The following is a 23,976-nucleotide window of genomic DNA, read 5'->3' as shown; positions in this document are numbered from 1 at the left end:
AGTGGCCACCAACGGTGAAGGAAAACAGACTCTCGGGTTAGCAGACATTTTCCAAAAATAGGTACCTTCTCTCCAAGAGCGGAAATCAGGGTTTGGTACTTTCTATATTTAGCCCTTTTGTGTTCTCCGGTTTCTGACAGCCATGGCGAGAGGCCGGAGTTCTCTCCTATCCCGAGTGAGATATAAATAAACCACTAATGAGAGGAAGTGGCCCCAGATAAACTGTGGGCTGGACCCTCTGGCCAGGCACCATCTGAACAGTAAAAAGACCAAATTCATGTTTCTACATTAAACACTGTAAATCTGGGGTGGCAAAAAATATATATCAAGACATCGGTGGTCATCATGAGTTCAAATCATCTGAATGTGCAGCACAACACATCTTTATTGAGATATCAGTACAGTATTTTACTTTAGAAATGCTTCACTTTATTAATCTTAGTTAAGTCTTCATACAAAGGTTGGTATATTAATAAAGACATTTACCAAAACGTAGCTTCTGACAGTTAAATTAAGCTATCGATGTAACAATAAGGCTTTTACAGAGTTGCTGAATGGACAGAAATCGTGACAGTAGTAAGCCGAACTGGTCCTTAAGAGGCATACAGAAGGATTTATTGCAAGTAAGAAAACTGACTGTTAAGAGAGGCAATCATTTAAAATACAACTGGATAATAACACAAGATCTTGTTGATTTGAAGACCTGAAAAGTCCCCTTTGGAGAGGGCAACAATACCAACACTGCTGAAAAGCGGAGCACCAGTTAAGTGAAACACAGTTTACTGTTTTGTTTTGCTTGTAACATGTAGACAGAAACAGATGGCACGATATTGTTACAAATCACTTTCAACCCACGGATAAATCTCTTCTTTTTTTTTTTTTTTGTTAAAGAAAGCACTCCCAGTTAGAGTATGCATCATGATACAAGGCAAACATAAGTAAGGCTTTAGAGTGTAAGACATTCCTACTTTATGCTATTTATTCTGTCTTTTGTTACATTTACCATGTAGATAAGTCCTCCCAAAGAATCCCAACATGAAGGACATGTTAAACTGACGATTAAAGACCCCCACACAAATGTTTAGTTTAAATAAAAGAAACGTGAACAAGTGGAGAGCAGAGAGTGGTTTTCTCATCAATGGACACTGCACCTGTACCAAAAACATTTTAAGACAACGATATGCACATTTCCTAAGACACTTGTAATGAGCCCGTAAGCACGGCTCACAGTATTGTGCAACACATGCTTCAAGGCGTCAGTGTCCTAAAAATATCGTACCAGACATTTTCCAGAAGCAATGTCTACAAATAGTTTCATTCAGGTGCATATCTAGATGTTTTTATACATAGTATCATTGGTTTGGCTTGGTCCCAGGGTCTTTATTACACAGTGTTGCCCTGCACACAATGTCAGCTGACACCTAAAAGTAAAAAATAATTAGAACTCTGCACTGCATTATATGTGATAAAGCATTTTCATTTTTGCTGCAATCACTCTGTATTTTACATGTACAGCCGACAAAAGCATCACAGCACCGGGGTCATATTATACCAATGGCTTCAATCTGAGTGTAGATGACATTGGATTAAAAGATGTTTACATGGAATTCAAATCATTAAATCAATTGTGGACGACACTGTATCGTGGGAGTCATACTGTGAATACCAGACAGGAAAACGATGGATTAAACCGTATGCAGATTGTCGTGGACCAGTCGATGCGGGGTTGGCGAATACTTTTGTGTATCTGAATTTCACACCAGATTTATTGACAATACTGTCCCCTAATCAATGATACATCACGATAACATTGGAGTATTGGCAAGTCTGAAGCCACACGATAAGAGCCTTTATTATCCATCTTAACCGTAATATGCTTTTAAAGCACTGAAAGGAAACTTTGGCTGTATGAATCTCTTCACTTAAGGCAAACCAGAGAGACAGGAACAGAACTGCCCAATGGCAGTACATGCAGTGGGAAGGACCAAATCCTCCACTGAGGAGAAGAATACATCGTTCTGTACCTGATGCATATGCAACTCATGCAGCCACATTCTCAGAGTTGGGGGTCAGAGGTCAAACTGAACAGTGGCACTAGTGGGGTCTTCCTTTTTCCATCACAAACGGATGTTTTTGAGGACAATCCTGGTTGACGTGCTGACTTAATAACAGAACAGTGGAACATATGGAAATAATACGATCACAGTCCAACCCTGACTCCTCCCAACGAAAAGAATACAGCAACATTAATAAGCAAAAAAATAAACACGTGAATTTTAAGTGGCGTCTCCTACAATATAGTGCAGGGTTTTTTGTCCTTGAAGGGATTGTCTGAGGCGGGAATGCCCATGAGGAGAGGGTCGTTTCTGGCATGTTCGCTGCAGTAGCTCATAAGGATTGCAGAGGCCTTGGATACCTACAGAAACAATGGAAGACATTTGCTACATTGTTCATTCTCTTCAATAAATCCTCATATTTTATTATATGTTATTCTGCAGAAGCCTAAATCATCTTGAATTTAACAACAGAAAGTGAAATTTAAAACAAGTTGATATCTTTATAATATATACGTACCTAGTAGGAATAAAAAATATATATATATTTAAACTGGAAGAAATGGAACCAAGGAATACTGGAGCAGAGCTGACAGTTTAGACAAATGAAGAAGCATGAATTGATTTATTGTTGCACTGTACCTTTATCCTCTCAATGCTCGCCTCTATTCTCAGCTGCTGCACCGTTCGTCGGGCATGGGCGATGTTGTTGGAACTGTGAGCCTTCGAAGACATCCTGGGCAACACAACACTGTAATGGAGCACAACGACAACAAAAAGCTTGATTAACACTGGAGAGAACAACACTTTAGCGTACAGATTTAGCATTTTAAGCAAAGCTTAAACTTCCAGAAAAATAAACATGTTTGCAGCCATGTGCAATACTAGTTTTGGTCTCTTATTTTCCCATTCAACTGTAGAGGGGGGGTTGAACCTTTATTTAACTGACTAACTATATCAATTGAGTGCGTGGACTTTTTGAGTGACAGGTAGGTGGCTGTCTCAGATTGCTATTTGCTAACTGTCTCCACTTACCATCCTCCTTTTTGCTAACCTTTAGAGCTAGACTGTGTCGTCAATGTCAAGAAGGCGGCGGCCGGAGCCACCCGCTTTAAGCTTCGCAACATTTCTTCATAAATCTTTGGTTGAGGTGAGGGAGACTACATCCTTACTACATGCAGTCTGTGGTTGTACATGAAGTGGAAAACTCCAGGGGTTGGTTTTAAGAGTCCCTGTTGCAATCAGCACACCCTGCTGCTAGACATGGCACAATAATGCCATTTTGTTTCAGTGAAATATGAGCTCTGAACTACAATGACTGAATATCTGACATTGTGCTGCAGTGAGTCTGGGTTGTGATTCCACTTCCTGCTAATAATTCACAGACTGAATGTGAACAAGCCCCGACACATTCTGCAGTCCCCACCCCTGCACTCTTACTTCCCTTTATTGTCATTTGTCTGTGTTTCTCATAAAAACACACACACATTTCCATTTAATGTTCCCTTTAAATGTTGCAACACACATGTGCCTCAGTAGAAACATAAAGCTTCAAGTACAGTTTGATAGAAGTCTATTGTGAAAATCACAAGAAAAGATTCTGCAGATTCAAGATTTATTTCCTTTTTTTTTTTTTTTACATTCAATTAAAAAAAGGAATATTTATTTGTTTCATCTGCATATTGTATGTTATACAATATATATATATATATATATATATATATATAATTACGTAATGTTTTTAATTCCAGCAGCAGACACAATGACAGATATTATCTGTCACCGGAATTTAAACAATGTTTAACGTCAATATTTTTACTGTATAGTAACAGTGTTTGGTATCAGGCCGTGGTCACAGTAACTGTAAATAAAGAAGATAATAACAGGATAAATGCAGTTGCAACCATTCAGTAGTAACAAGCATACACTTTATGTAGTCAACTTCTCTATAGCACACAAACCATAACGTTTGACTTGTCATGTTCAACCCTGTCTGCACCCCGTTTACCCTGCAGGATGTCGTCCCTCCAGACAGCCACTGCTGCAGCTTGGAGGGAGGGAGGAACAATAAGAAGAAGAAAAAACAGAAATAGGAAGGGAAGTCTTCTGACTTCTGCTCGGGGGTCTGCATGCCTGATTAAAGAGTTGTATTTCCATCTAAAGATAAGTAATCACTACAAAGGAAACACAGCCAGTAGATGACTCAAAGAGCTAAAATGCTATTGATAACATGAAAGTCAGACATGAAAGGGGCATGCTGTACAATGCAAAGCGAACAATCCTCCTTCGGAAACATTCTAAGCTTAGTCATAAAGGCAAGGCTCCACAGGTGAAGATGGGGAACGGATCCTTTTATCCATACATGATGAGTGAGGGCGTCTATTTCTATAGTCTGGAGGAGACCAGATGGAATTGAGTGCCATATGTTTGATTCTCTGGATAACACCAGGTTTTTAATGATGTGGCAGCAGTACGAGAACATGACTATATTCATTACACTGCAGGAGGAGTTTAACACGTCGCTTTAGACAGTGTGATGTGAATCCAGGCAGATCACAGCTCTGCAACATTGTTTTACTTTTTACATCCACCACAAAGTAACAGGGGTTGTTTTTTCAGACATTTCTGATGGCGAGAGATCATTAGTACAACAAGTCCTTTGAGGCAGTCCTACAAGTGGAGAACAGGTTAGTCACCAACATCTTTGTACACCTCTTCAAAAGCTTTTCTGAGCAGCACTTTACTGCTGCCAGGTAGGAACTCGGATGTTCTGGCGCTACCATGGACACAAAATTGCATTGTTTATAAATTGCGCAATGTGCAAACACCACAGAGAAGCAGCTGGTTGAATAAAACCCATGACTAATGAGATAATATGAGAAATGCAAACAGTCTTCACACGACAGGGTTTCCGTGAATACGACGGGAACTCCTTCTTGAAAAACATTCCTGCAGAAACCTAAAAGCAAATAATCCATGACTTTAAAAAAGGTGCAAGATACGGGATTGGGATTATTTTTGTTTGCCTCTCAATGGCTCTAAAACATTATAACGGCGATCTGGCTGCTCACTGCTAACGGTGCTAACAACAGCGAGCAAAGAGTGTTCACCTGAGAGGGAACTAGAGGGTGGGTGCTCCGCTTCCACGATGGCATCATCAGCTGTAACCGCCATGTGAGTGCAGCAGCCGTGAGCTCACCAGTGCAACAAGCCTGCATGGATAACAGCGCACACCGTCCTCTGCTCAGGTAGACATTATTCCACCATATCTTAACCAAGCAAATAGCTTGTTTCGCTTCTATATTAATGTTCAGAATGTTAAATACAGCTCCTTTAACGCCGCTCAGCTGACAGTGGTCACACTGATTCATTCTTGAACATAGAGGACAGAGCTGCAAATGAAAACATCATCTAACAGCCGTGAGCAGCTCCAGACCTCTGCCTTCAGCATTCAGGGCCTTTGATACAATGGATGCTCTTCTATGACAAACTGGGAAACCTGCAACCTTTGTCCAGACTAAATAGAGGCAGTTTGATTACAAGCTTTACTGTGTTTTCAATTTGCTAATTGCAGTAATTTATCAAGAGCTGTTGTTTGTTGCACTTTACTAATTACTAATTATTGCACAGAACAGATCAGCGCGCTAGCAAGGCTTCTCCCTCGGTCACCTGATAAAGTAAACCCCCCAGAAAAAGAAACCTCCACAGTTGAAATTTAGGATTAAATTAAAAAGACAGAATTAATAGTCTACTGGCGCCAAATGACTGTATTAGTTCAACCAGCATGTGGTGTAGAAGGAGGAGGCAGCTAAATCGGGAAGAGGCACTTAAATCCCACCAGCACTCAGAAGTTATTCCTGCAGGCAAACCATCCCGCCTGAGTCACCTCAGTCAAACTGTGCAGCCTGTGATGTGATGCCAGCTACTACCAGCAGCACCGGCCTGACTGTAACTCTATGGGAGGGCACCGAGTGTGTGTGTTTGAGTGTGTGGCATTACACACCATCGTGCACATATAGGAGCATTGCAAAAAAACGTTACCTCCAAGGATCAGAAAAAGACCACCCCTTTCACAGCCCACCCTATCACAACACACACAGACACACACACACACACACACACACACACACACACACACACAGAGCAGCCAGGACCACCTACAGCACAGATCAGCACAGCCCCCCCTGCTCCACTCTACCTTGCACACACAAATCCACTCGCACACATGCAATTCATTAGCACAGCGTTCAAAGTGCTAAGAACAGGGAGCCATTATGACTCGGTGGCAATAACACCAACACTCAGAGATGAAAAACCGTGTGCATGTGTGTGTGTGTGTGTGTTAGACTGCTACTACCCTGCTGCTCAGGCTCAAAGAAAACTCTTAAATTTGCTGCTGACTAATTCAAACGACTCCCATTAAAGACTAAAAGAAGAGTCAGTCCTGTCAAGTGTACAGTCTGTGTGGTCCCTTCTGAGTAGCTGGAGCTTTTCAGATGGGAGAGGCTTTTGTAATAAAGTAACACCAGTGGAAATAAACTGCTTTGGGCTCAAGTATTGCCGGTTGCACTTCAGACTTGACATGAGGTGATGAGAGGTGAGCAAAGATCACATGCAAAGCAATTCCATTTAGTCCACCCACAAATAACAAGGCAGTCATTTTGTAGCCTGCTCTTTTGTGGCTTGTAAGATTGTAAAGACACAGCTCAAGTCGGCACCCATAGTTGAGTTTTAAGAGGAAAATGATAGTAGACATTGGAGAGCATTTTGCTGCCAGCTTCATTAACTTCAATAATTTGGAGAGGACTTGAGGACTTGAGAACCCATGTAGAGTAAGGCTATAATTATGCTGCAGTGAGGCTATACATAACAGTCACACACCTCGCAAATCTCAATAACATATCGTGGGAACCTGCATGCACCTGGAGGCTGCAAACGTGTGGAACTTAATACATTCTGTACTTCAGTTTGTCAGCATCGTCATTATGAGAACGTTAGCTCAAAGCGTTGTTCCCAAGTGCAGCCTCACGGAGCTGCTGGCATGGCAGAAAACAATTGGGACCGAAACAAGGGTGGTCCTCTTTGATTTACTGCCGACATACAAGGCCGTGCACAATCAAAGCACGTTACTTTTTCTATCTGCTCAAATCCAAATCAACATTTTACTGCTATAGTAACATTCATGACGATCTCTCCAGCCGGCATCTGTCTCACTTTATGTACCAGCTGAGAGGTTTAGAACAGTGAATTGTGGAAAGGCGACACATGTCTGCCGCTTTGAACAAAGGAGAGTTCAAAGAATTGGCTCCAGCCACAAGCCAGTTGATTGGTTTTTTTCCCTTGCATACCCACACACACACACACACACACACACACACACATGTCATTTCTCTCATGTATACCGTCCTCCATGCACTAACACTCAGCATGCATGACTTTCCCAGTCTGCAAGCTAAAAGTAGCCTTCTCATACTCTCTGCCGCCAGTCAGCACTTTTCCAGCTGAATAAAAAACCATCTCTCGCTACATCTAAAACATGACCTCACACTCGAGTCCGTTGCTCCGCAGATCAAATCAGTGCTACTGTGCAGTTCCCTCCTGCTTTACTATAAACACTGGCCTGTTCTCACTTGGTTACCGGGCTTATCAAACACAATAATACTCAAGTCATCAGTCCTGCTGCTGAGTAAAGTGGGATTGTGTTTATGAGCCAGTGGGAGAGACTCTGTCTGCTGAGTGTGTTGGTTCTGTGAAAGAGAAAGGGCGAGACCTGGGGAGGAGATGCTGGGGGCACTTGTTCATACTGGGAGAAGACCCGCCGGAGTGACGTCACGACTTTCCCACCAGAAAACGTTTGGAGTTATCAGGACAGCGACTGTCCGGGTTTCTTTGCCAGCCGCTGTCATGTCGTCGACACTCAAAACAGCCCAATGATTTAGTTTGCCACACTTAGCGTAGTGGCATTTCCAGTGTTGTGCAGTTTTAAGTGGAGCTGAAACACCTAATTGTGTAATCATTTAGTCAACAGAAAACGAATGGCAACACAATGTGATAAATGATTACGTGGCTGGCTGCAGCTTCGCGCGGCTTTTCTCTCAGTGTAAAGTGAATATCTTGAATTATCTTATATGTTTACAAAGACGAGATGACCAATCAATTCATCAAAAAGAATCCTCATATTGATCAATAATGGAGAAAATACATACATTGCAGCTCTCTTTTACAGTAAGGTTAGAAAAAGCAATGTATCAGCTGAACGCAGCCCCACAGTGAAGTACGTCCAGCTGGGAGAAGCAGAAAACTTATTTAAGGGGAACTATGACATGACACAGCAGCACCACCCGAGAGCTGTAGCTATGGCCGCTGAGATAAGTGAAGTTGACAGGACCCCACCCAGGCCACTGACTGCACTCAAAGTACAAAAGGGAATACTGGGAAATCCAGTGACCTCTATGCTGGTCTGCAAGCCTGCTCCACGATGATTGGCTGAAGGGTAGTCATTATTCCTGTGTAAGCAGAGGTTTCCAAGAAAAGCTGCAGAACTGTGCAAAGGCTAATGGAAAGATGTCTAGAATAAACACGTGTGACTACAAGTAACACAACTGTGTGCGTTTTTTTTTCTGTAGTTCCATGAAAACGTAGAAGCCTCCTACAGTAGGTTCTCAGAATCTGGCAAACTCCTCAAACCTGTCAGTTCTGTGGCTCGACAGGATAAAAACAATCTAGCAAACTGTAACAAAGTCACACAGTGTCTAGACAGAAGACTAGACTGGACTCCTTTCTGCAGGGCTTCTAAATCCTAAATGCATGCGCAATTACTTGAGGCTCATTCCTGTCCAAATAAACTATGAATGATTCCTTGTTTTAAGCACAGACTAGATGGCTGACAGGTTATGCTGCAAGAATTGCAAGTTCACCTACTTTTTTTACGAACTCAATTCATAAGCAAACTTTTTTCTTTTAATTTTTTTTTTTTAAAGCAGCTGCATGTCAAGTTATATGAGCTTAGCACATCCGTGAGATAGCGAGCCAAGTAGGCAAACCCAGCTAGCTAATCAGTGTTCTTAAACACGATGATACTGAGAACAAGATTGTGTGAACAAGACTGACTTGCACATGCAGTGGCCGTTACTGAAGGGGAGCAGCGTGTGTGTGTCAGGGACTCTGACATAATGACAGATAACAGTGATAACAGAGGGGGCAGGTAACACTGCTGGAGTATGTAAGGATTAAGCAGAAGGGAGAATTCTCATGGTGAAAGAAAACAATCCCTATCCGGGCAACCTCTAATTAGGCTCCAGTCCACACAGAGCAGCACAGTTCACACACTCCTCTACTTGACTAATGTTGCCTTTTGTAGAGTTATAGGGAGTAATGGTGCCACAGAGACTCATTGCACATACCAAAAAGAAAATACTTGCCTGATGTTCTTTTATCCTTCTCCCAAGATAATGATTACTTTAATTTATGGATGAATACACATGGATGGTCACTTGCTCTTGCAGAGGAATAATGGGTGTACTTTCACACATTCTGTCCTTGACCTATGTTATCTCTCTTCACCAGTGAGTTGGGAGGTGAAATATGGCTCCTGAACTGCTTAGTGGGACATTTTTACGCCAGCACTGTCAGCCATCCTGTTAGCCTATTGTTGAGGTGGCAAATTATCCGTTGTGTAATCCTAAATGTGGGTGCAGTGTGGTTTTAATGTTATGGGGAATGCAGTGTAAGTGTAGTGAAGGTCTAATGAATACCTGGAGCAGCTGTCCAATCGGTACCGTGCAGATGCAACTCTCGTAGAGGAGAAAGAAGTGCGATGGCTCTGATGTTAGGTACTTCCATCAACAAATTTGCGGACGCAGCAATAATTTTTTACGGAAGAATGATGATGCAAGTAGATAACGATCAGCACCAATTGGTCAGGATGTACGGATTGGGTAACAAGTGGCACTTGTTGACACTCGAGGCCCTTTACATGGTAAAAACAAACAATATAAGCAACAATAAAACCGACAACGGAGATGACATAACAGTAAGAAACAAAACAAAAACGTACTGAACTAGCGTCGCAGGTTGAAAGCAGATTTAAATAAATGAGTTTTTTTTTTAAATGTGGCGAGTGACGGAGAATGGGGAGGAAGTTCCCTTTCTTTCTTCGAAAAACTATGACGAATAATTAGCGTAGTAATTCATGCAGGCTCTGACCAGGTAACTGTCTCCCATTAAAGTCCAGCTGGTGGCCTTGTGCATAAAACGCTCATCATTCGTCTAACTATTACCAACAGAACCAGTCTTGGGATGGGATTTCAGAAAGTTTTTATATCAACAGTCCAATTAATAGTACAGTGAAGACATGTGCTAACAATGCACTATGCCACAAGGGTTTAATTAACACTTATTTCAAGAGAGAAGTAAAGAAGAAACTGCAAGAGGCACAAAGAAGGATTGAAACTGAGAACAAAGGGAGATAACAATTACTGGAATACGTTTTTCTTTTCCACTGATGTAACTATCAACTGAGCTCCTTGCATTCCTTCAACAGGAAGGTCCGGGGTTAATGAGCCAATTATGTAAAAGTCGGAATACTTGTTGACGCTCAATAAGTGTTAAGACGCGACCTGCTTCACGCACTGCATGCCACATGTCTAGGAGCAACACAAAGACAGACACAAAGGGCAAACAGCGCCTAAGTGATATCATTAGCAGCTAGAGTATGCACTAAAAATAGCCAACAGGTCTGTGTTGTTTCTGGCTACAGTGGAGCAGGTTTCAGCTCAAAACGACCCCAACAGTAGCCAAGTGTTTTTTAACCGACAGCTGGGTGTCATACAGATTAGCAGCAAGGTCTCTGCAGTTTTCACAGGAGGTGCCTATGAGACTCTTGTTCCTCAGTAATGGGCCATTATCAAGCCCAGAGCAGCCCAAAACAAACAGAGGCCTTTGGCAGATAATGCCCTTCAGACGTCACTGCAGACGCACAGAGGGTGACATGCAGGAGACACAGGCGACCCGGGCCGGGAGGCTGCCAGGCAGCATCTCTCTGCACTGCCCTGCCCTCGGAAAACAAACAGCATTGTTGTCAAAAAAAAACAAAAAGAAAACCTGCACAAAAGAAAGCTTAGTGCAAGCCGAGTGGAGTTTGCTGGAAATGGATGCAGGGGAAGGAATGAATGGTGGGGCAGAAGGCTGTGGAAAAAGACGTGTGCTCGCGACAGAGACCGAGATAAGAGTTTGTGTGTGTGAAGGAGGGAGCTGGAGAAAGCAAGTCGTGCAGCTGTGTGTATGTTGCATTTGGTCTCATGCCAAGAATCTGCTGCTGCCGACAGGAACGCCGTAAAACTTAAAAGCTATTGTGAATGCTTTTCCTTTTTGCCTCAGTCTCCCATGAATCTGAAAGATACTATTCATGACGAAGGCAGGGAGATACCACACAATGGATCTCCATCTCTCACCCAACACTGCCCTGCCTATATGGAACAATAAACAAATGCATTCAGTCGTTCCAGTCTCCACCCCTGAGCTGGTCCAACTTCATGTTGCTACTAGAGCGAAGGTGGAATAGAGAAGGCCAAAGGTCGGTAGTGTTGCTCGTTGGCCATCATGCAGCCTCTCGACACTGCTAAAGCAGAAGCAGGAAGGGTTAAACAACAACGTGCACGGATGGAATAATTGATAAAGGCGTGTACGTCACACGGCTTATTATAAAACTACGTAAAAGGTCATAAAGGAGAGTTTGTTTTTCGAATAAAGAGGAAATAGGATTAGTCAGATGATGACATCAATCTGGAGAGGGTGTGTGTGTGTGCATGTGTGAAAGAATTGTCAGTGTGAGTCAAAAAGTTCAAAGTCCATGTGAGTGGATATTTGCATGAAGGTATATATATATATATATATATATATATATATATATATATATATATATATTATTGTTGAAAGCATGTTGAGGTGATACGCTCAGTATGTTTAAGGTTATTCCATGACATCAATAGATAAAAATACTCAGTCAACTGTAAAATCAATGGCAGCTACCAATCCTGTTAAACAGGACAAAGGGATTAGTGGTGGAAAAATGCAGGCTGCATGATTTTCTCTGTCAGGAGGGTGTGAGAGAGAGAGAGAGAGAGAGAGAGAGAGAGAGAGAAAACAGCAGAATATTAAGAGCAACCCCTCTTATGGCCCCAGAATGCCCTAAGGATGGATATACTGTAAAGTTCTATGTTGTATTTTTGGAGCCGAGGCGTAGCTGCTGTAGCTGACGTGTGCCTCTTCAATTACATCTAAATACATGTAAGGACTACAGCAGCTACTGAGACACCATGTGGAAACCACAAGAACTGTGATCGCTCAGCTTTGGTTTTCTCCTACAAGTTTTGGAAAATCTCCATAATCTTCTCCTTTTTTCTGGAAAAGCGGTATCCACTGCCAACCAGAACGTTAACAACACAGCAATTGCAGGCGGTACTCATGCAGAATGAAAGAATGTAAACTCAGTTGATGTGAGGAATGAATTAATAATATTAAATTAAATGGATTATTGTATAATAACAAAAATACATATTTTTGATCATTAATTCAGACAGAACCCAGCTCTCTCATGACAATAATACATGTAGCTAAATGACAATGTGTAGTGTCAATGTGTCACATATTCTTTTACATTATCTTTAGTTTAATCATTGTCCAGGTTTTAATGTATTCTTTTTGAGTACTTTGTTAGCATTACAGGTTGTCAGTTATTTGGCATTGCAACAATAACTATCATCCATAAATGAAAATGAAGAAGAAGAAAGAAAATTCACATTTCAGAGCAATCATACATCCTGTTGCATGAGACATTAGTCAATGTTTTGCCATGGCCTCATTAAAATGGATATTTGAGAAGCTTTGCTTTCTCTAGTGTGTCGCTCTGGTGACATGTATTTGTCTACAAGCTGCTGACCTTTGTCCCTTGCAGGTCAGAGTTCAACAGGCAGGCTGGGACAGTGTAGATATCATTTTCTCTCCGGAGTCTGAGTAGCAGTTTCCCTTACGCGCGTGTCATCTGTGCACTGAACTGAGATAAGGGAAATAACTGAGGGCTAGATAAGAGAGGTGAAACCTGAAACACCTTCTATTTCATTTAAATAGTTCAAGAGTCATAAACGAACCATCACACAGAGCATCACTCTAGATAGACAAGGATAATCTGGTTTGACAACTATGTGAAAATGTGTTACTTCCGTCCAACCAGCCGCAGAATGCTGAAAAGAAACAACTCTAAAAACCCCCGAGGACTACGGGAAGCGTCCGATAACCTTGGGAGTGCTTCACGATAAGTCCCATGCTCTCAGACTCTTCATCTATAGCTCCGACTACGTAAAGTTCAGGACCCAATGATCCACAAATAAGGAACGTTTCTGAACAAACGAGGACAGGAATGACAAGACACGAGATTACTTCACGTGAGAACTCGAGACAAAGACCCGAACAGAACACACTCGTGCTCAAAAAAAAAACAGGAACAAGTTGGTGAGAAGTGCTGATGCCTAATTCCTCGTGTTAATCAGAAGGAAAATGCAACATGTCACTGTGGCATTGCATTATTATATTAATAAGACAACATTGGAGTATTGACACACAGGTGAAAAGCGTGTTATTAAGAGTTATACTGATGAATAAACATCTTCCAAACGGATTCGTTGTTCATAACGACATTTGTCACAAGGCCAGGTGACTAACTGATTTTATGATCACCATACGAGTCGGTGGCCTTGGAGAGTGCTGAGTGGGAAAAGGAATATGGTCAGGACAAAAGTCCAAGACCGGAGAGAATGAGATTCCAACTGAAAGCATACAACGTTGTGTTATGTAGCTCAGAGGGGGAAAAAAGTAGTAGTCATTCATTGGTTACTGCATATTTGCTTTTGTCTATATTGATCCAATTAAAGGAGTTGCCCCATCAATTTAGTGTTCGTCTTCAATATAGTTGGTAAACTCACATGAGAACACTAAAGAAAAACAATTGTCAACATTTAAACAACCATGCCTGAAAAGAAAACTGCTAGCATGCTAGCAACTGTTTTCCCATGCTGTGTGTAAATCCTTGTGAGTAGAAATCTGGTATAACATCTGTGTAGTGCATGAACAGAATTGGTTAAAAATAATAAATGAAAGAATGTCATCACTGCACAAAATCCCAACCAAATCCCCCAAAAGAACCCTGAAGTCCCCTCAAGACGTTGCATTACAGGGCATTCGATGCCACTCTACAATTACCCGTCATGCCACTGAAAATCAAAAGTACTTTTGGTTTTGTTTCTCCAACATCTGCAGTTTCAGAGGCAGATGATGCAGAGAGGGAAAGTGGAGATGAGCTGAAATTCCTGAAAACAACTTGCATCATTAAATTTTGTTTAATTCCAGTAAAAAAAATGTTAAAAAAAGAAGCACTCAAATAAACTCGAGCAGTCAGATAAATTAAGTAGATTCAGTATGTTACGCGACATTTAAGACGGCAAGGTATGAAAGTTGAAATTATTAGTTGTCTTTCAGGCTCTCAGACAGACGCATTGAATTACACACAGCCAGATTGACTTACAACCCCCCACCACACACACACACACGCGCGCGCACACACACACACACACACACACACGGGTCTGAGATACAATTAATCAGAAACCACATGAATGGCTGCTACTCCCTCCAACCACTGTGACTCTGTTCATCTAGTTTCAAAGACATGTCGGGTGGAGGAAGAGGCTCACTCTGTGGGTCACACTGAGGCCACTTCCTCTGCAGCCCACCCCGAATCCCTTCAAAAAATTATGCTTGCCGCCTCCTCCTCATCCTCCCTCCCTCCGTCCGTCCGTCCGTCCGTCCGTCCGATTCCCTTTACTTCCTCCCCCTTCATGCTCTGTCCATTTCTCAGCACAATAAGGTCAACTCTGAGGTCACGAGGTCCACCTCTCTCACTCATACAAGTACAAGTAGTTTTGTTTATTTCAAAAAAGGGACCGTGGACACTCCTTTGTGTCCAAGAAACACACGTTAATACAGCATAATACACGCAGGGCCGCTTGGTGGTAGAAAACCCCAAACAAAACCCTCCTGTGGTAAAGCCTCCCACATACAGGGATGTGTGGACACAGAGATGTAATCATTTTTCCCCCAAATAAGAGTCAGAATGAAATGTCTGAATTGCAGATCCTGAAACTGATTGCTCCCGGTAAGAACATTATTTCTTCAACACAATAAGACGTGTGTCTAGTTCTCCAATGAGAAGTCCTGCAGGGAGAACATTGCCTATTTGTTACAGTCCAGAGAGGTAATTGCACAAGGAGCCACTGTACGAGAACCATTCCTGGACAAAATGTGAGACCTTGTTCCCCACACGCAGCAGAACAGAGCAAATGGCTATAAATCCCTCGTCAAACTGAGCCTCGGAGCTCTTTAAATGCGAGTCAATTTGATAACGTGTGAATGATTTCAGCAACTGAGACTGCGGACAAGGAGACAGGCCTTGATTGTGCATCTCTCGGACACCTGTTTCTGCGTGTTTGAAACACAGTCGCATAGTGTGGCGTCGGACAAACATTTTGGGGGCCCGAGGACTTTTGAGGCAACAAAAAGGGGGGCAGATTTTCCTCACAGACACTAGTGGATGGGAGCCCCTATGCCACAGGTGTCTAGCTCTTTTTCAGAGTCCCGACTAGGCCCCAGTGAGGGGAGCACACATACTGGTCTTTGTTTGGGATGCCAGCAAACTTTCCCATAGACTCATAAAGGGTGCTAAAGTAATAAAAGAATCCATCAAAGTGACACTGTTTCTCCAGTCTCACACACATGCACATACACACACACAGCTGAATTTGCATGCTGATTCCACTAGAAATGTTATGAATGAGTCAATTGTAATTGGAGTCTCTAAAATGCATGCATCTGCTGCGTGTCTAACCTTGCTCCAGTTAAAAGCCCATGCTCCTGAAACAACACACAGCATGCTTGTATTCAGAACGTGTTAACACATTCAAGGGAAGTCATATCCATTCCTATTCTTCCTTACCTGTCTGACAGGAAGCCCATTTATGCCGGCTCAACTCTCTTCCGCTCCGGACAGGATATATACCCATATTTGGGCTACAGTCTTATGAAATGCTGTGGACTCTATACGTCAGAGGAAATAACACGAGTGAGGAGAGTTTGTGTAATCACAAAAGGTGTGTCTTCCTGTGAGTGGGTTACTTCAGGTCCAAACAGAAAGTAGGATTGGCTATACGTTACATTCCTACACAGGTCACTCTACGGGAGGTATTGAAGTACGAGGTCGTCAAGTTCAAAGCCTCAGAGATATTAGGCTTCATTTATTTATTATGCATAGTAATTACATTACAGACACGTGCATATAGCTTTCATTGTTAATATGTGCATATAGCTTTTCATTGTTAATTTCCTTTTTGTTCCTCCTGGCTTTGCATATTTTCAGAAATGCTCATTATTTCTGGGCTATATTTCTGTATTTCGGTCTTGTCTGACTGTATAGTTTATTGTCCCGACTAAGCACTTGGTTTTAAAGTATGAAAATAAATATAGTTTACCAATCATATTATGATTAGCAGCCTCACCATAAGTATTGTGACTGCAGGTGGTTACCAACAAACACCAGATCGTCCACAGGGTGGACCTCACCTGTCGGCCCGCTGTGTGTTAATCATACTCTGCTTGTGCTGGTACAAGAGTGTCCTTCCAGTAAATAATCCAGACAGTAACATAATATACAGGGGTGCACACACACTATCTAATAACTCACTCCCGTTGCAAATGCAACACACACACACACACACACACACACAACACTCTCTCTCTCTGTACAGGAAAAGGCCTCTTACAAAAACATATGCTCTATCGCACTCATGAGCTTTAACAGAAGTGTAATGGACAGCATATTTGGACCACCTGGCAGTGCCAACCTTACAGACGGTGTCTGTGTGTCTGTGTGTGTGTGTGCGTGTGTGTGTGTGTGTAAGAGAGAGTGTGTTGACTGAAAGCACACAGAAGCACCGTGTCACATTTGTGCCTTTGTGAAAGAGGGACCACTGAACTTTTTTTAAGCAGCCAACTAAAAGGGAGGCAGGCTCCAGTCAGAGAGCGCCACCACGTGGCAGAAATAAGGTACTGGAGAGTTGTGGATGACAGTCACTATGTTATTCATATTGTTATTGTCACTATGTTATTCTACCACTAGCCCAAATAGTACAGTGCTAAAGAGCCTGCTGTTACTCATAAAATATGTAAACACGTCTCCATACTAAATTTATTGAAATGTTATCACGCAGAGCTGTGTTTCCTCTGTACTACCTCGGGGGGGCTGACTTCAAATTATTTAAAGTATTTAAAAGACCACACACACACAGCTCTCATAGCAGAACCCACGAACTGGCCTGATCATCTGAGAAAGACACACTGTTCATTTGTTCCTACCCATAGCTGTTGGGCGTTATGACACTGACACACACATCCCCTCATGCTGATCACTCTTAGGAGGGGTTGAATATAACGGCCTAAAGATGGAATCTTAATGTCAACACTGGTCTATATTTCCCATATCGCCCTTTCCTGTCTGTCCCCTTTGAACAGAAACCCACACACACTTTAGTTTGAGTCCAAAACCTGATCACATATTCATATATATATATATATATATATATATATATATATATATATATATATATATATATATATATATATATATATATATACATATATATATATACATATATATATATATACACACACATATGTATACATATATATATACACACATATATATATATACATATATATAGCCTTTTTTCCCGAGGATATTATGAGTTTGAATGCTGGCTCACTGAAAATATAGGACTGTTATTCTGTTTACAAACATTTCCAAACGCACTCAGGATGAAATCTTAGGTTTGGATTTTTGTTGACAACACTGCAAACACTCCCCGCTCCAACCTCACATCAGCATCTCGGAGGAACTTCTACCTCGGACATTGTTTACGCTCTAAACACGTCCATCTTATCTGCTTTCTTCTCTCTGTCCATTGGCAGTAAACTTACATACATACACATATATATATATAATATATACACATATCTTATCTGCTTCCTTCTCTCGGTCCCTTCTCTCGGCACTGGCAGCAAACTGAGGCCTCTTGAACAACCTGAATCCAAAACTATTCTTTATTGTTTCTGCGGGTTCATAATCTTTGAGTTGGTTTTTTAAAGTATTATTCTTTTACAACTATTAAGTTTTTCTTAATATGCATGCATTATTAAATATGTTTTGTGGAGACACATATAATCCTTTTATGTATTTGTTACATTTAATTATTTCATGCAGTATCACAAAACACATCACTAAAAAAACAGCTAAGATATATAATACAAAATGTGTATTGCTTGTACACTGTTCAATATTGTTCCACATATCTAAGAAAAATAACAAAACTTAAATCTTAAACAATTTCAAAGAAATTCACCAACTAAAAAAAAAAAGAAAAAAAAAGACAGATTTAGGATGCAGCTTCCCATCATAATCTGTTGTTTTGTACATTTAAGATGCATGTGCTCTGAATCCACACACTGGTTTCCCTCTGTGGACCAGCAACCGCTAGTGATGCTACATTCAGTGGCAGGGATTTATTTACACACATTTGATTCATTACACAGAAGACAATTTATCCTCATGGCACAACATACAGTAGCCTATATCACAAATGGCACGGTGGAGAATATCTGGAGGAGCTCTGCCTGTTGTACACTCTTTGGCCAACAGGTGGTTGTGTGTGCACATGAAGCCTCGAGAAATGAACCCTTTTGCTCAACAATCTGCTGGAAAGCTTCAATTCTCCACCAGCGACGGCAAGTCTCAATACACCCGCAGGCTGTCATGAGTTGTTGTTTCAATATCCTTTTCTTTTTCTTTTTTGTTTTACACAAAACCAGTAAGCGCATAACAAGCCTTTTCTGTTTTACCTCAATAAATAAGAATTATACATAAACACTCATGACAGTTGGCATACTTTTGATCTGCCGACTTAGATTCGTAGAATAGTTTGGCCTGCTGCTATCGACAAAAGAATCAGTTTTAAAAGATGTCAACTAGAGCTGAACAAAACACAAAAAGAACTGATTTGTTGATAATAAAAAGTAATTGTTGTTGCAGCAGCCCCAGTTGTTTCCTTGTGAGGATTTACTTTAACTAAACTCAATCCAAGAGATGATTTATATCCCAAAACAGTACATTGAGAAGAAAAGTCTGAACATTGAATTATATCTGACCTTTAGGAGGAAGTTGCAGTAATAACGCATTCCACGAGGATTGGAGCGCTCCTCATCTGGGTGGAGATGCCGGTTCTACCTTTCTGTCTGTAAAACTATCTCCTCTGCAAACACGACTATAGAAACTCGGCACAAAGCTCCTGAGCAAACGGCAGAGGGGGAGCAGAGAAAAAACAGAACAAAAAACTCTTGACACAGTTCCAGGAATGAGGGGAAACTAGGTCTGTTACACTTTCTTACCTATCTGATGGTATCTATGACAACACGTCCTGCTTGGCTTTAGCAAATGTGTCCATCTGAGTTTGAGGTCAATCTGATTACCACATGAGCATTAACAAGGGCCCGTTTCCTCAGTCAGCAGTGAAACATCTACCAGCTCTCCTCCCCTTTGTGCTGTAACTTTGAATCCCCACAGTTTATAATTGATATGTAAATTAGGACAGACAAAAGGGGATGTGTTACTGAGTTGGTCTATTTTAAATCCAGTGAATAAAGATCCAGTAACACTTTGTATTTCATGAAAGCAAGTCATTCTGGTGCCAAACCAACATATGGGTGTGCCTGTATCTCCGCAGTGTCACCACCACTCCTCTTAGTAAATCTGCTCCTGGGTTGGGTGGAATTCAAGCAAACCACTGAAGGCTCAGCCTTGTGACTACCAACACACACAATGCAGAGCATGTGAAGACACACACACACACACACACCAACTTCAACATGTCTGAACTACAGAAGTGTCTAGTTATGTTTATCGATCATAATAATAATTATAATAATAATAATGTCTATCATGTGATTGAATAGATCACAGAGCTTATTCATTCAAATCTAATACTGCCATGGTGCATTCCTTAATTGTTTATAGCAGACAGTCCGATACAACCAGAGTTGTTAAAGGTGTAGCTCTTCCTGAAACCTCAACTGTCAAGTGCCGAAGGTAATCTGGTTTACTTTTTATTTAAACATTGCAATGAACATTTAATTAGTTAAGAAAATTGTTGCCCGAATGTTTTGCTCACACTCGCTCTAAGCCGCTTATAATAATAGCTGCAATCAAAAAATAAACAACATTTGTATTTGCCGATAAGTCATCGACGATCAACAACCGTATCTGCAGCAAAAAAAACATGATTAGGGCATCTCTAAAGGCTGGCGTATGCCTGCTGGTGTTGAGATAATATTTTTAAAACATTTGAGAACATCTTCAGGGCTGCAACTGATGATTATTATTTTCATTATTAATCAATCTGTCAACTATTTTCTTGATTGACTTTTTAAAATGTCAATTACAGATTCCAAGGTGACGGCTTGGAAATGTCTTGTTTTGACCAAACATTCATTCAAAATCCAAAGATAATCAGTTTATTATTAATGATAAAACTACAAAGAGCAGAACATATTCACATTTAAGAAGCTGGAACCACTAAATATTTGGAACATTTGCTTGAAGAAGTACTAAAAAGATGAATTGGTTATCAAATAGTTGGGGATTGATTTATTTCTGATCAACTAATTGATTAATTGACTCATTGTTTCAGCTCTAAACATATTGTGCACATTGCACAGATCTGTGTCAATATCTCCTTTATAATCTCTAAACATGACCATATTTCCTACACATGCTACATTGAAAATCAACTAACTAATTCATTTTAGGACTGCAACAAACAATTATTTTGTATTGTTGATGAATCTGATGGTTGGTTTTCTAAATTAATCTATTTATTTATAAAATGTTGGACAATTGAGAAAGACAGTTATGATAATAATATATCTAATAATTTATCAGAGCACTAGTCACTAATAGCTTGTTTTAACCAACAGTCCAGACCCTCTAAGATATACAGTTTACTACCATATGATATTAAAAAAGGCTTCACACAGCAAAAGTTTGGATGTTTACGTGATAAATTACTACAGTGAATAATCAAAATAGTTGTTGATCAACTAGTGTGACGTAATCGACTAATTACTTTGGCTCAAAACAGAGTGAAACAATACCCATCAATGTACACGACAGAAATATGAGTGTGTCGTGATCATATTACTGTGAGAAACACGGAGAGTAGAAAACACTGTGAATGTACTCTTTAAAAGAGGTAGAGACATGTACTTTAGAACATACAGTATACTTTGAGAAACATTTACTTTATGACATATAATACTGCATCTGCGTATGTGTTCAAGAACATATGTGAACCACTCGGCCGGGTAAGATCACTAAAAAGAAACTGCACGCACAGGCACGTACACACACCAACTCCTACTTCAGCAAACGGTGTACAATAAAAGGCCCGCGGGGCATCCGCAGGCCGCTCCATGAGGAAACAGGTCCCGTCTTCCTCCAGCAGCAAACTAGTTGTTGTCAGCAGAGCGAGTCGGGCAGCATTCTGCGTCAGAGGAGATGCAAGCTGCTTCCAGAGCAGCCTGTGAGCCGATAAGGTATTACAGCATTGGTTACGGCCGCGTGTGCCGTTTCCCACATGATCCCAACAGATCCTCCTTTGTTCAATAAATTTAACTCATATGGAGACAGAGGAAGGAGATTAAAATCCATCCTCTCCTGAATCTCAAACTGTACAGGGAGTCCCCCTAACCCTTTTTTAGAAATCTAATCCTTGCATTAAGCAAGGCATTGTTTGCACCCATCTCGACCACCTCACCCCCTCCTCCTGTTACTAATCAATTTACATGCATCACACGCCACGTTAAATCCTGCCAGCAACCTACTCACACAGCTCCAAATGCAGCTCCAAAGTTAGTAGAGGGAGGGAGGCTTTCATGTCAAAGGTCACATTGTTACCTCGACATTCGACACGCATCTCAAAATGTGTTGTTTGAGGAACTGTGTGGTTCTATCCATTCGAATTAAAGATTTGTGTGAGTTTGCAGATGTTGCCAATATAAGGGGTTAGTGTTTATTCCGAGGAAGTTCACCAGAAAGGCTCATGATCAGCCCGACAGCACATGGCAGCTGTTCATGGAGGTCATCACCTTCCTTTCTAATGAAATAACAGTATAGTCCTTGTCTGGCATCAGACAGAATCGTCAACTCGGTGGAGAGAGCAAATTCAAAGGTCTGGACCAAAGCAAGCATTTTGCGTTTACCTGCGATACCACCTGTGCATGTAGGTCACGAGCGCATATACAGATGTTTATGTGTCAAATATAAGTAACGCAGCTTGTACCAGTGGGTGCTTTAACGAGAAGGACACCCACAGATGTTGTTCACACTTGTGTCTGTCACAAGGCTGCTCACTCTGTCGTGATAAAACTTGGTGTGACACCAAAACCAAAACGATCAGCACAAAGGCAGAAAGTGTGTGTGACACCCTCAGCTTCCACTGTGTGGTGCAAACCCACTTATGTCGATGGGCGTTGAGAGGAGGCTTTGATGGCGGTGAATGGGGTACTAATGAGTTGGCCTTATCAATGGCCGGTCTGTATTCTGTTCTCCTAATGGCCAGGAGGGCATCAACCGAGCTGTTGATGCTCCGTGTAAACATCTCAGGCACTTCCCTGTGTGGGGCCTCACTTCAGTCATCACAATGGGGTTCATAATCTAATTGGTTCACACAAGCCATTGCCTAAAGCATAATCCAGTAATGTGAAGAAAGTGGGGTTTTTTTCTTCTGTTCTGGAATAATCTATTGCTTCCCCAAAAAGTAATTATGTGGCAAACACAGGAGGTGGGGCCTGTGGTGAATAATCACGGCAGCAGGCCGAGACCGCAGCACTGAGCCCGAGCTAACACCTGTTGAATCCTACATTCATGAAGCAACACGCCTCGCACGTAACGTTAAGCGTTACAGCCACACATGAGGACCCTCAACATGACGTCATGTGGTGCCACACGACTGTCACGAAGACTGAAAGCTGTGACAGCAGTGACAGTGTTTTTTTTGGCAGTTCGAGACCAACCCAGATTAAAAAAAAAAAAAAAAAAAAAAAAAAAGATGGATCACGTTAACGTGACCGTTCATCGATACATGTCTTACCTGGCCGGGTCACGTACAGTCAGGTCCAGCCGCGTCTCCTGTATCCGTCAACAGACTGGGGGGGAGGAGACGTTTCCCTCGGCGCAATATCACAACTACACTCAATGTGTTTTAACGTTACGCCGTGAAATACATTTAAAAACAGCTCCTCGTTGGAACCTCGCTGCCGACTTCAAAAGCTGCCGAGTCGTAACGCTTTCACTTTTCGCTGAAGGGTGTTAATATTTTATTTCGTTTACTTTTTTTCCCCCCTTCCCAGTACGACCAGTCTCACCCTCTCTTTTTCTCTTTTTACTCCGCCACGAGAACAGCCGAAGTGAGTCGGGAGGAGAGGGGCGGACCGACCGAAACACGAGCGTCAAGACAGCGACCTTTAAATTCTACTTCCGGATACTATTTTCAAAGTAAAACACCCGTTGAGGAATTAAAACATACGGAGGAGGACCGACTGCAAATAATCTAGTTAAAAAGTGCCTAATTATGAGACATCACCCCGATTATGTTTTTTAATTTACACGAAACTGTAACATGTTGATGCATTGGCTTCCTTATCCATTAGGGTGAACATTGCACAGGATGTCAGTGACTAGCAACAGGAATTAATGCCACATCCTGCATTA

The 23,976-nt window shown here is 41.5% G+C and overlaps 1 protein-coding gene across 3 annotated transcripts; it reads right to left on the bottom strand.

Annotated features, from left to right (window-relative positions):
• Positions 1–350: 350 nt before the first annotated feature.
• gng12a (guanine nucleotide binding protein (G protein), gamma 12a) lies at positions 351–23,703 on the bottom strand. Of its 3 annotated transcripts, XM_034554551.1 has the most exons (4): positions 19,599–19,735; positions 19,359–19,498; positions 2,697–2,805; positions 351–2,416 (listed from the first exon to the last, which is right to left on the bottom strand). In XM_034554551.1, the coding sequence occupies exons 3-4, from the start codon at positions 2,787–2,789 to the stop codon at positions 2,291–2,293; spliced, it is 219 nt and encodes a 72-aa protein (XP_034410442.1). In that variant the 5' UTR covers positions 2,790–2,805; positions 19,359–19,498; positions 19,599–19,735; the 3' UTR covers positions 351–2,290. The 3 variants fall into 3 exon arrangements, with proteins under 3 accessions (XP_034410442.1, XP_034410441.1, XP_034410443.1); XM_034554550.1 differs by lacking the exons at positions 19,359–19,498; positions 19,599–19,735 and adding an exon at positions 23,357–23,703; XM_034554552.1 differs by lacking the exon at positions 19,359–19,498.
• Positions 23,704–23,976: the final 273 nt, after the last annotated feature.

The sequence above is a fragment of the Cyclopterus lumpus genome, chromosome 17 (assembly GCF_009769545.1).
Source record: "Cyclopterus lumpus isolate fCycLum1 chromosome 17, fCycLum1.pri, whole genome shotgun sequence".
Lineage (NCBI taxonomy): Eukaryota > Metazoa > Chordata > Actinopteri > Perciformes > Cyclopteridae > Cyclopterus > Cyclopterus lumpus.
The sequence above is the reverse complement of the archived record's forward strand: the minus strand, read 5'-3'. Positions and strand labels throughout refer to the sequence as shown.